The sequence below is a fragment of the Stigmatopora argus genome, chromosome 6, assembly GCF_051989625.1.
Source record: "Stigmatopora argus isolate UIUO_Sarg chromosome 6, RoL_Sarg_1.0, whole genome shotgun sequence".
Classification (NCBI taxonomy): domain Eukaryota; kingdom Metazoa; phylum Chordata; class Actinopteri; order Syngnathiformes; family Syngnathidae; genus Stigmatopora; species Stigmatopora argus.
The window spans coordinates 9,899,071-9,911,989 of record NC_135392.1 but is presented as its reverse complement, the minus strand read 5'-3'; the positions used below and the strand labels follow the sequence as shown (position 1 = coordinate 9,911,989).

Genomic DNA, 12,919 nt, shown 5'->3' with positions numbered 1-12,919 from the left:
CCCCCCGCGACCCTAATGAGGATAAAGCGGTTCAGAATATGAATGAATATCTATGAAAGGGTCAGTTGTTCACAAGCAAGGAAGCAGTTGGGTTCACCAATTTGTGCAATGTGTCAATAGTCCATATATCAATTTTCTCCCTCTTATCCAAGGTGGGTCCAGTCTTCCCTCTCAGCCACAAGGTCCAGCACTTTCAGGGGCATCCCTACCAGGAGACACAGTCCTGGGTCAACTCTGAGGAGCCTGACCCTGGCTCTTCTCAACTCAAAGGAGCAAGGTCTCTACTCCGGGCCCCTTCCGGATGACCGAGCTTCTCTCCGAAACTTTAACAGAGAGTTAGTACATCCTGCAGAGACAAGCGGTATAGAAAAGCTGTAAATCATACATAACAATTTGGGACATCTGTGACGTTTCAACCAACATACGTCAATGGTGATAATGATCCCATTATTAAGAGGACACAAATAGAAACATTAAAAGGTGAATCTGTGTATAATGAGACATAGCAATTAATGATAGAGGACAACACAAATCAGAGCAGTGGAGACAATAAATACAGGGTTGTGCGTACACCAGAGAATGAATGACACAGAAATGGGTCCGCAGGCACTCAACTTGACCTTAAACACATTCCTCCCGAAAGGCCAGAGTGAGTGTCCCGCTCCTCTCCTTGCTGAAATGCATTACATCCTTCACTCCCATTCACGTCACACACCCATGCCTCTGGCAGTTCGTACACAGACACATTCAACTTACCAGTCGGACCAGTCTCACTGTTCCTTATCACAGTCAAACACAAGGCATTTTTCCCCAACTTCTTTGGCCACTCTTGCACATATTTCATGCCAAACCAGAAAGCCAGTTGAAGAATAGACTTTTGGTATTGCATTGTTTTCATATTTTGTATTACAGATGAATCTTGCACAAATCTGACAAGGTTATCTGACCCACATAACATAGTTGCAAACTCACGAGGGTGCATGATTCAATCATTTCCATTTTTTCCCCGGTTTGAACTTGTAAAACTCCTGACTTGTGATATTATAGCAACTTCATATCTAATTGTAACACTATTCATTCGATTGGCTTGGTTTAAATTGCAAGACATGCAGGCGTACATGAAGTAAGAAGCAATATAAATGCCTCACCATTTGTTGCTAGGAAAGATTGATGGAGCACATTCATGTTTGTTCCAAAGGCCTTTAAAAAAATCCACTTAAATCACTTCCGTATAAATCTGGTTTCCCAGAGAAAACAAACAAATTCAAAATCACAACTGTTGATATTCAAGCCACTAGGTCACTATACCAACTATTGCAAGTGAGAATTGTAAATTTCCTCTTGGTGTTACACATAGAGAATATGTTGTCATGACTGACCTGATTACTAGTCTTCGCCACATATGTGACTAATAGCGGGCTGGAAAAAAACTCGCAATTATGCACTTGGCAACATGCTGGTAAATTCCTAATGTGAACACAGCGGGCCTTCTTTTGGGTGTCCATTTTACGCCATTTGTCTCTGAGACAAAGAATCCAGAGTGACAAACAACAGCTGAGAGGTCATTCTTTATTTGGGCCTCATCTAATCGTGGCCGACATCCTGTATTTACACCCGTGATGCCAAGGTAGTTTTCATGATCAGCTTAGCCCCAACCCTTCCCCTAAATACTACAGGGGCCCATGTGATAAAAATGGAGGAAAGGTACTTGGGGGGCAATGTAAACATGATTGTTTTGACCTTTTCTTTAACAACTGACGCACACAACCATGTATAACCACATTGCAATGCCATGTCAATAACACCTGTCATACAAGTAATAATGACTGTCAAGCAAAAGGTGGAAAACCAATGGCGGCCAAAGATTAGGGCATCATAGACGAGTTTCACATTAAACAATATTTTGATGCACCTGAATTGAAGCAACTAAAAGAATATACCGGCATTCCTTTCGCCCTTGCACGCATTAACACACACGGGCCCTTTCTCAACAATGTGTCACAACTCACCTATGTTGCACATGCAAGGCACACCAGACTATTGCAATCCATGCTGACTTCACACTTACAGGAAACACAAAAATCCCCCAAAGCTCACGAACTGAATGTGTTATCGGTTGGCCATTTTATTGTTTTGGTGAAAAATACTCGCAGGGTTCAGGAGCGGGACACATGGGTCAGACTTTGCTCTTAAGTCTGTGACAAAGACTTTTGAATGCAGAACAAAGTAAGACAAAACAACTCGAGAGTGCCCGAGTTTCACAGTTTGTCCACAGTCGCTTTGATAATAATATAGTGAAACCTCCAAAGTTAAATACAGTCAGATACTGTATGTGAGGTTAATATTCTTACTTCTCTATAGTTCAGAGAAAATTCTGAACAGTTTGACTTAAGAATAAAACTGCTGCCATCATAAGGCCTGTAATATCAGTACAGTCACTGTTTTTGACAAACATTACATTCAACATATTCATACAGAAAATTTTAGAAGACCCCTCAATGGTACACAATTCCGAGGCGATTTTACTTTGGACTGATTAGTGCATGGTAAAAAAATAGACCGTCGACACAATTGAGTAGTCATATTTTCACAAAGACAATCCGACAAAGGCACATATTCTTAAAATGTCAGAAAACACTTTACAAGCCCTTTGGTAGAGAAAATCTACAGTCGAGTCTATGCTGAGCTGCATTCATAATTTCGTGTTGTTTTATCTCTCTCTTTATAAATGTATCATTTTAAAAGAATGCCGAATAAATCTTTGCCCTTCATTGTGGAAGTGAGCCTTCACCCTCACTGACTTTGGCAGACTGTGGAGTTGCCCTTCGCCCCTGCAGCAGCTTTCTTGCGTCTCTTGTTGAGGAGGGGATTGGTGGACGTGTCAAGGTCCTTAATTTTTACCTGGTCATAGTCGACACGCATGGTTGCTAAAGCGCTGGTCATCTCTTCCTGTGAAACAGACAGACAGATTCTGTTCAGATGAATCAATTATTGGATGCTGTAATCGGAAGACAAAATAACCCTGGCAGTTTACTTTATTTTTTTAAGCTATTGCATTTTTTGGTGCAGGACAAAACTTGGACATTGGTAAGCTAATAGTTAGGCCATAGTTTTTTCTTTTACTACTTCAAATACACTATACCAGCAGATTCCAGGCACTTGATGATTTTTTTTCTTTGTCATGAGTGGAGTCACTTATATTTATGTAAGTGAGTCTCTAACCCAGATTCAAAGAGTAAAGGTTGAATACAAAACAAATTAAAAATGAAGCTTGACAATCCTTGAGCAATTTGATTTTATGTTTTCATGCCCTCGATTTAGGACGATCGTATTGCAGTTGGTAGAACAGGTCGATTGAATTCTAGGCGGTTCAATCCATTGCTTCATCTGCCTATTATTATAACTGCCCTTTTATTTAGATCACAGAACCCCCTAATTACTCTCAGTGGGCATAGCAGTGCCTTGGATGGCAGGAGCACCGCCTACTGGTCTAGGCGCACTGTAATTGCGCAGCAAGTGCTACTGCTATACAAGTTCTTTACATTTATCGTTTATACCACTACATGTGAATTTTTAAACATGAAAAAAAACTTTTTAAAATTTATTCATGCTTGAATAGAGTATGACAAAATAATTTAACCTGAGCTTTTTTCCCCAGAAGTGGTTAGAAAGAGAAACATTTACGCAATTTACATAGCACCATTGCAGAACAATAGCACATTTTGTGCACTCTTATTTCATCAGACTTCAGAATTTAGGAAGGATTACTACTACGGATTCTTAATTGATCGACAAACAACTGAGCCCAATGGGCGATTCTCCTAGCATTACAGTACTATTCCTAAGTTACAGTGACAAATGTGCGTTTTTGTCTGATATTTACATTGTATATTGTTTCAGGGGTAAGCCAAAATACTATCAGAAACACTGACCGAAATCCACATCCAGAATTCTATTTTTCCCCATGAATGTGTATTCATTTTTTTGCTTTGTTGTTGTTTCATCAGTTTAAAATTCTTTGCCCTGCATATAAAATTGGTTAAAATCAAATGGGGAACTCTGATACTTCTGCAAAAGCAATTAGTACTCATTCGTATCTCGTCTTTTGCCGAGTAAACGCAGCTTATGGAGAAGCACCACCAATTTCCTCACACGCAGTTTCTGGGTGTGATGACAAGTAGGCTTTTTTGTTGTTGATAATGACGACAGGGCCTATGTCCGATTATTATTATTATTATTCTAACATTATCAAGCTTTTGATTTTCTATGTAATGTCTAAAATTGACCAGAAGAGGCCAGTGTTGTTGTGCTACACACCTTCACGTCTTCCCACATCTCTCTGTCCTCTGTCAACACTCGAGTAGTGTGTAGAGGGGTAGAGGGGACCACCATGGATTGCTGCAGATCACAAACATATCCCAGCAGATGTGTAAATAAAAACAATACAAACCGTACATAGTATCAAACACGTCAAACTTGCGTGAGCCAAAAACGCACACTGATCCAGGGGTGGTTCATAAACTGACTGATGGTCATTCTCTCATTGGGGTCTGTCTTCAGCAACTGGTGAATCAAACCTTTGCCTGGGAGGGTAAAAACAACAGCTCATTAAAAGTAGGAGTGTATATACTTGTCTTCATACACGTCATGTACAATTCTAACATATTTCTTACTGGGTACCCTGTTAATTTTCTGTTGTTTAAATGACTGATTATAAATATAAACTTGGGGTGAATAGAGTTGTGAAAATGTCAGTGCAACAGGATCGCAAATATAAACTATAAACTTAAATAGCTCACCTTCCTGTGAGACATCAGCCCACTCTGGGTTGGGGAATTCGTACTGACCCATCCTGATTCTCTTTTTCATACCAGGGGAAATGGCTTGACCCGTGTTGGAGTAGAAGGGAGGGAAGCCGCACAACCTGGAGATGAATGATAAAAACAGATAAACCTGACACTTTTACTTGAAGGTTATAGGTTGACGGCATACTCACAGGATGTACATGATGACACCTAGGGACCACATATCACATGACTTGTCATATTTCTCTGGACCTAAAACCTCCGGTGCTTATCCGCGGTCAGATCAAAGGATGCAACACAGAAATTGAAGGGGGGGGGAGGCAACATTTAGGTAAATTATTCAACGACTCCTCTATAAATACTCCTCCAGTCTTGCTACTAAAGATGCACTTCAAACTTCACATTCTTTCCCTTAGTCAATTTATGTAAGAAGGTAAACTGAGAGCAACTAACCCACATAGTATGGTGTGTAGCACGGGGTCTGAAGTGGGTTGTGTTGTGTGGTCTCTTTTGCAAAACCAAAATCCGTTAGTTTGAGAATCCCATTACTGTGCTTTGAGGTGTACAGTAGATTCTCAGGCTATTCCAAGAGACCAGAAAAGACACAAATGAGTACATTCATCTTGAACATGAATATGATTGTAAAAATGTGATCTCACCTTGATATCTCTGTGTGCAATGTTAATACTGTGTAGAAACTCAATGGCTGTTCCGATGTCCCTCATAATCCCAGACGCCTCTGGGGTTAAAGAGGTAACAAACAAAAAATACAGTCTCAAAAAGAAGCCAAACGAGTTGAATGCCATAAAGAAAACCACCTGAATGACAAAATTCCCAACATAACCAATACAATTCCATTCTTTATCTATACTGTATATGACCAGTCTCTAAATTTTCTGCAACCCACTAATGTTACTATCAATTCTCCATGAGAATGTTCTGTTTAATGATTTGCTGTGGCGTGTTAATGATCATCAACAGATCAATTGATGTCTAAAAGTCAAGAGGACAATCAAAATAAATGAAATTTCTAATTTAACCACTAATGGTAATGAGAATTTTGCTTTTCATTTCCTTGTTAAAGCAGCTCTCAGAAAATTGCAAGCAATCCCCCAAGTGTATTTGAGGCCCATTTTACAATTTATATACAAGATAGCACTGTACAAGCACACTTGGAACATGCAAACACCACGTAGACAAGATTTGAACTATGACTCTCGGAACAGTCCACAAACACTTGCTAGCCAATCAATCTATGGCTAGAAATTTGAAACACACAAATCATCTGCTCTCACCTTTTTCTGTAAAAGCCTGATCACCTCTAGCTTGGATGCGGGTGAAGAGTTCTCCTCCCTCCATACTGCCCAGCCACGCACAAACACACACAAATATGGTTGGAAAGTACTGATATAGGGTAAGAATTTCACAATAACATCTCCCGGTGCTATCTATGAATATAGTAATTGGTATTTGTTTAGATGTATTCCTCATAAAAGATTCCTTTCCACTCTGTAGTGAGCACAAAGAGGAAGAGAGAGGAATAAATGTGCTTTTGTGCTCGAGAGCACTAAAACTTGTCCTCTGTTGACCTCCACTGTCACAGAAAGCAGCTTATAGAGAACTTAGATCAGTGCCTTTCACGTGCGCACGCAAATGGTTACTACAAACAGTGATACACAAACACTGCGGCTGTGCCAGTACATTTAGTCAATATCAGTCATGTGATAAAATAATACGAAGAGATCAGTTTCTGTCAATTAAGTAGAATTGGCATGAGTACATATGCTCTCCCATAGTGAAACTTTGAGAAAACTACACACAATGTGTATATTATTATCTGGAACCTTTAATTGATGTAAAAACTTTTAATTCATTTTAATATGTGTAACATTTATTGCTTTTAAGCATTTCGAAGAAGTAACGTTGGTTTAATGGAAACTTTACAAAGGAAATAAATTATTGAATTTGAATAATTTATCTATACTGATAGCAGAAAACTAGAAACCAAAAAAGATAAAAGTGTGTAGATAGTACCACTCCATGATGATGAGCAGACACTTCTTCCCATGATACATGTTTTCATACAGGTTCAGGATTCCAACAATATGGGGCCCTCCAGACACTGCCCAATGAAGCTCCACCTCCCGCCTTGCTTTGGGACTGTCGTAGAGGATCTGGAAGACAAGGAGGGAAATGGCAAATTAAAAAAAAAACTTTATGGAAAAAGAAGCCACAAAATGTAAAAGCTCAACTCAACAAATGTATTATCACATATATTTCTATTTTGGTCAGGAGACGCCATAACAGAAGGGTAGCATTGATGGCAAATCTTGCACAGTAAATTATCTGACTGCTCTGCTCACATGAAAATTATAAGAGTATTTCCTTTTGCAATAAAATGCACTAGATTTTATATACAGTACACAGACACACACCACCGGCTCAGATAAAGAGTATTGTGGGTTGTACATAAAGTAAAGAGACACAGAGAGCAGGTGCATGCTGATGCATAGCTTACACGTGGAGTCAGTGTGTATTTTTGAGTGTGCGGTGATGTTCACAAGGGCGCTTATCAGACTAGAAAGGACTGACTCATAGACATGAGATCAGCGGTGTAACTTTGGTGTACAAGTTGGGTGGGACAATTTTTTTTCTTTCTGTGAGGTGTTTTTGCCTTTTCCTTAGCGCACGGCTACAAATAAACACATTACAACATACAGCAATAAGTGGAAACAACACACTTAAAAAAAGATACTATATGAGCACTATCATTGATATTTAATCAGAATTGTGTTGTAAGAAAGGCCCTGCTTTTACAGTTAATGCCTGCATATTACTCAATTTCTGTCATTGTTTTTAAAAGAAAAAAAATCACAGGGTATTTTGCCACAATATGACTTAATCTTATAAATTACAATTACAAACCTGGCACGGCCTCTGTCAGATTTGTGAACGCATGAGTATCGGTATTGCCTAGCCAGATTAAGCATTTGTTGTCTAATTTAAAGAAACGCTACAAGACACGACATAAAGATTCATACATTACGTGTAGTTTTCAAATTCACCACCAATGCAAGTGGAATGTAATTGTTAGTTGTTTAACATGTGATCCAGTAACTTTTTCTCATTATAGATGTGCTGATGAGGAAGTGGTGACGGGTAAAATTTTAGTGCATAACTGACAGTTGAAAGTAGAAGTTGGCCATTTATTTCCGTAATTTTAGTGACCCCTTTAGCTGTTTCAGGCTGATTTATTGCTTTACAGTCCTCATTTACTCCACTTTAATAATACAAGTGAATGGATTAAAAATGACATGACAAAATCATGGCAACTGTATATACACACTTTTAGTGAACGCTTGAAATCTGGTTTGTCCAGATCAAGGTTCTATAGTATACTGTTCACTGAAACACACAGCAATTAATTTCGTAAGTAGAGGTATCTTAACCAAAACATTTGAGAACTGTGTCTAAAAAATATAAGCAGCATTACTTCTGGTATGTTATTTAATGGATGTCTACCGACTAACTATACCACATCTGTAGTAGTTAAATTCAATTTCAAAGAACGTAATGCTATAACTCTTGTTACTATAATTGTGGGAATGAACATGTTTGGTGTCTATAATGGCTAGAGAAAAATGCTGTCCCTTGACAAATGGAGACTGTCTAACCCTGCATTTTAGGTTTAATGATGGGCAGTGGAGACTTATTAACTACTTTTACAGCAGTGGCACCTCAGAATGAACTGCCTTGAGGAGCGAGGCTGATATACAACACTGTTGTACTGAGTTCCTGGCACATTTGCAAGAATTTCCTTGATGGAAATGTAGACTGTGCCTCATGACTGCCCTTATTGTGAAGACAAACAGGGTCAAGGTCAGGGTACATTTACATGACAACTTAAAAGCAAATGTTCTTTGGTATAGTGTCATATTAGAAGGATACATTGTCAAAGCGGTCCCCATTTGTGTGGCTCTGAAAAAGACTGATACATTTTAATGTGTCATCTTACACAGAGGTCTTAAAATAACTTTCGTGCATATGGCATACGCATTAGAATTGCACATGAGCACGCATGGTCTTAAGAACGCGTACGTATGTATTGAACAGATGTTCTTCTACTGTTTTTGCTCTTCTGGAGTGTTTTCCACAGCAGTGTTGCACTGAGGCCATGGAGTGCATTCCATTTTGCCAAGAGTCTCTTGACACAAGATTAATCACTTTCACACAATTGACAAAAATCGTATTGTGCTGTCAAGTCACCAAAATCTAATTGTGGTTTCAAATCTAAGCAACTGTGACCTGCTCAACATGTATGGGCTACTATACTGAAAGTACAGCAAGTGGATCATTCAGAATAAGAAAAAAAGGGGAAGCCACTAACTAGGTAATTGTGGGTTCAACCAAAACCCTGTGAACTCAGCTGTCACACAAGTGGAGAATGGCTAACCTCTTGACAAACTGCAGGCATTTATAAAGCAAGATAGAAGTACAGTGTGTTTCATAAGAAAAAAGGGATCCTCTAGTTCAAAAACAGACACCCGTTTTGGATTTTGCACCCACATATCAGTTGAGAACAGCTGTTAGACCTAAACAACAATAGTTGTTTCCAGGTTAATATTCAAGAATTGTTACCGGCCTTGGCAATGCACACTTGAGGAATTTTCACTCACTGGAGTAAAAGTCTTAGCATTGTCAATAGCCTTGCTATGGTTTTTAATAAGTTACTGTTTTTTGTTGTTCTACTTTGTAACACACTTATTAGTTATCATACTAATATTGCACTTTCCTGATGCAAATTAACATGAAAAGTCAGAAACTGTAAAATTGACATTGTGGGGGAAAAGACGCGATTCCGGATGTGGTACGTTTGCTTAAACATCATTTTATTTAAAACCTGCGCTTCTGTTTACCTTCATTGTGGCAAAATGTTGGAGGTGACACTGTTTTGACGCTCATGTTTGAACATGATGTATGCGCTATGTCTGTGCAAAAACGAGATCTGGCTTGCTGTCAAGAATATCAATCAAACGAAAGGTTAGGTTAGGAGGGGTGAGTATGTTACACAAGATATGATGACATTGACTCCTTATTTATTTTTTTCCCAAACAAGGGATCAATTGAAATCTACCAGTTGGGGATTTTTCAAAATGTTTGGTTATCCCAGCAGTTTCTTAATTCCATGCAACAAAATAGCATCATATTTTGGGACATGGAAAAAAATTCCCTCTCAAATTACGTCATCTCATCCCGCTAGGTACATCTAGATTTTCTGATGTTGTTGACCGAGTTAAGGCAAAGACTAAAGGCATATTAGTGAACCCGCAAATAGTAAGCAGCAAAGTACATATACTATGTTTTCAATATACTTAAAGGTTTTGAAGCTAACGGGACTGACTTATTGCAGTAAATAGAATCCTGACGACTGTGAGTGGATTAAATTGAATGAATGGCTCCCATCCAGCACTGGTACCAAATGGATTAAACCTAAACCCATCCATTAAATTTAGCACCCAGAGGAATAGGTCATAAAAAAGCTAATGAGAATGAGAAATTCACTTACCCATTTCCACGTTTAAAATCTGTTTATCATGCCTTTTGCCTTTTATCAGGCTCAGTTGTTAATAAAATTGGTTGGTGTGATAATAAGGTCTTATAAAAAAACCTTAATGATGTTCCTCAGAATGGTAGGTTTTAATTACAAGAAAAGATGTAACTATACAACTGACCACAGCACATTCTGTGATGATAAAATTGTTTGCTCTTACAAATAGTTTATGAACCTTTGGATTTCTGAAATTGAAAGTTCATAATATCCTAAATAAAGATTGGAGAAAATTTTCTTTAACATAAGATTCTATTGAGACTTTAGTTCTTCAATGGAAATAATAATAATAACAATAATTTTTTTTTTTTTTTTTCAAGTCCAACACGTGAATTTTATAGATAGGGATCATGAGATGGCAGCAGTTTAACAGTGAAAAGGACAATTTCCAATTCTATAATGCTTTATGGAGAGAACTAATTAGAATTTTGCATGCATGAAAGGTTGGCCAGCGTCTCAGAACAAATTGTGTTTGTTTTCTGAGTTTCTGCTGTCATATGATAGCAGTTTCTGAGTGGGAAATGATATGAAAAGTGATCGCGTGCCCCTCGCCCGACCTCAATTTGATGTCTCTTAGAGACTGAACATAATTTCCTCTGGCGGATCAATAAAGTCTAATAAAGAATATAAAGATAGGAGTGTTTACACTCTGGCACTTCATTAAGCAATGGACAATGGAACAAGATATGATACGGGCTTTACCAAGGATAAAATGTTATGGCCAGTCTTGATTGTCTGGAGGTTATTGTTCATTTAAAGGGGCTATATGGAAAGTTGTATGAGCCTATTAGAAAATGTACTATGACACTCTTAGTCATAACAAGACAATTCGCCTCCCAAAAACAAATGAGGTGCAGTTTTAAGTCCTTGCCACTTTGGGCCCATAACCATAAAGTTAAAATGACTTTGTTGCACTAGTAATGCCACTTTGTCCCACTTGTGCACTTTTTTTTTTTAGAACTGTCTGCTTCTGATTTCATGGATGACACAAAAATCTCCCATTTAGATTTGAGTGATTCAATAGTACTTGGAATAGGACACTGATGTCAAGTGACACACGTATATTGTTACCAATGTTCTCCTTGTCACTGGAACAAGAATACATTTTCAAGCATCTTAACATCATTGTATGCTTCAAATTTTGCATTGTGGTGTGAAAGAACACCCAGTGGTGGTTCTCACATAAAGTAAACTATGCCTTGAATTTGGAAACTGAATTAAAATGTCCTAATTAACAACTGATGCCATGTGGTAAAACTATTTTTTTAAGGCAGTGGCTCCTTAGCCGGTAACCGATCAAATAGTCCCAGGGGCTATTTAGCCGGTAACCGGTCAAATAGCCTATATTTGCCCCATATGGCTATTTAGCCGGTAAGAATTCTGTGTGGGGTAAATAAGTAAGAAACTACGGCTACGGAGCCACTGCCTAAATAATAGTCATTAAATCCCTATTCACCCAATGTTAAAATCTATCAATTGGCAATAACACATCAAATTTCAATAAGATTGGTTGAATGGTTTAGAAAATCCCCTATTCACTCAATGTTAAATAATAGGTTACCGGCTAAATAGCCCCTGTGACTATTTGACCGGTTACCGGCTAAGGAGCCACTGCCATTTTTTATCTTGGAGGAACTCCTCCACCCACTCCAAAATAGTTACTTGATCTCAGAATAGCACAATATGTCATTGTTTTGTATAGGTATGCCTAAAACATGACAATATGGGGAGGAAAAAAAAACTTGTGCAGTTATAAAACCACAAATCTCATTTTATGTGCAGCATTTGTAGTATTAATTAGTTTAGTGGAGGCGAGTGATACCTTGAGCGCGCACCTCTGTCCAGTCTTCTTGTTGAAGCACTGCAGAACTTTGCCATTGATTCCTAAGCCCAGAACCTGACTGGAGATTTTATAATCTTCCGTCACCGCGTGTCTTTTAATGTCCAGTCGGGTATTTCCAGGCAAGGGGAAACGCGTCTGTTCGGTAGCAGAGGCGGCGGCGCCTGCTGCGGCTGGAGGAGGCGGCGGGGGAAGCGGGGGTAGCTGGAGCGTGGCGTCCCCGGCCGGCGAGTCGCGTTCGGCTTCAGCGATCGGCGCTCGGAGCGGCTTCTCCTTCCCGTTGCCATCCTGCAGCATGGTCGGGCACGATCGTCGTCGGGAGTGGTTGTGATTGATTAACCAGAAGACGCGATGACGCGGCCGTTGTCCAGTAAATGTGCGTTTGTTCTAGACTCCTGTCCGAAAACTTCCTTGTTAACTACTCCTTCCCTGAAGAAGGGAAAAAAAGCTTCTTTTTTTTAAATCACCAGGATCAAAAAAAAATGTCAACCCTCTTGGTCTTCTTCCAAGAAGAATCCAAACATTCCAGCAGGTGTGTTAAGACATCAAGGCAGTTGAGTCCGGTAAGAGGTTGACATGAATTCAGCTCGTTTTCGCATGAGCGCGTGGAAGTGGAAGCACACACATAAGCACCACCCTGACAGATCTCATTTCACAACTTGACCC

General features: G+C 39.1%; 1 protein-coding gene across 1 annotated transcript; it reads right to left on the bottom strand.

Annotated features, from left to right (window-relative positions):
* Positions 1-1,555: 1,555 nt before the first annotated feature.
* mapkapk3 (MAPK activated protein kinase 3) lies at positions 1,556-12,847 on the bottom strand. Its single transcript, XM_077602378.1, has 10 exons — positions 12,236-12,847; positions 6,840-6,979; positions 6,101-6,165; positions 5,465-5,544; positions 5,259-5,385; positions 4,997-5,072; positions 4,800-4,924; positions 4,498-4,583; positions 4,318-4,398; positions 1,556-2,949 (listed from the first exon to the last, which is right to left on the bottom strand). The coding sequence occupies exons 1-10, from the start codon at positions 12,548-12,550 to the stop codon at positions 2,794-2,796; spliced, it is 1,251 nt and encodes a 416-aa protein (XP_077458504.1). The 5' UTR covers positions 12,551-12,847; the 3' UTR covers positions 1,556-2,793.
* Between the last annotated feature and the right edge of the window lie 72 nt (positions 12,848-12,919).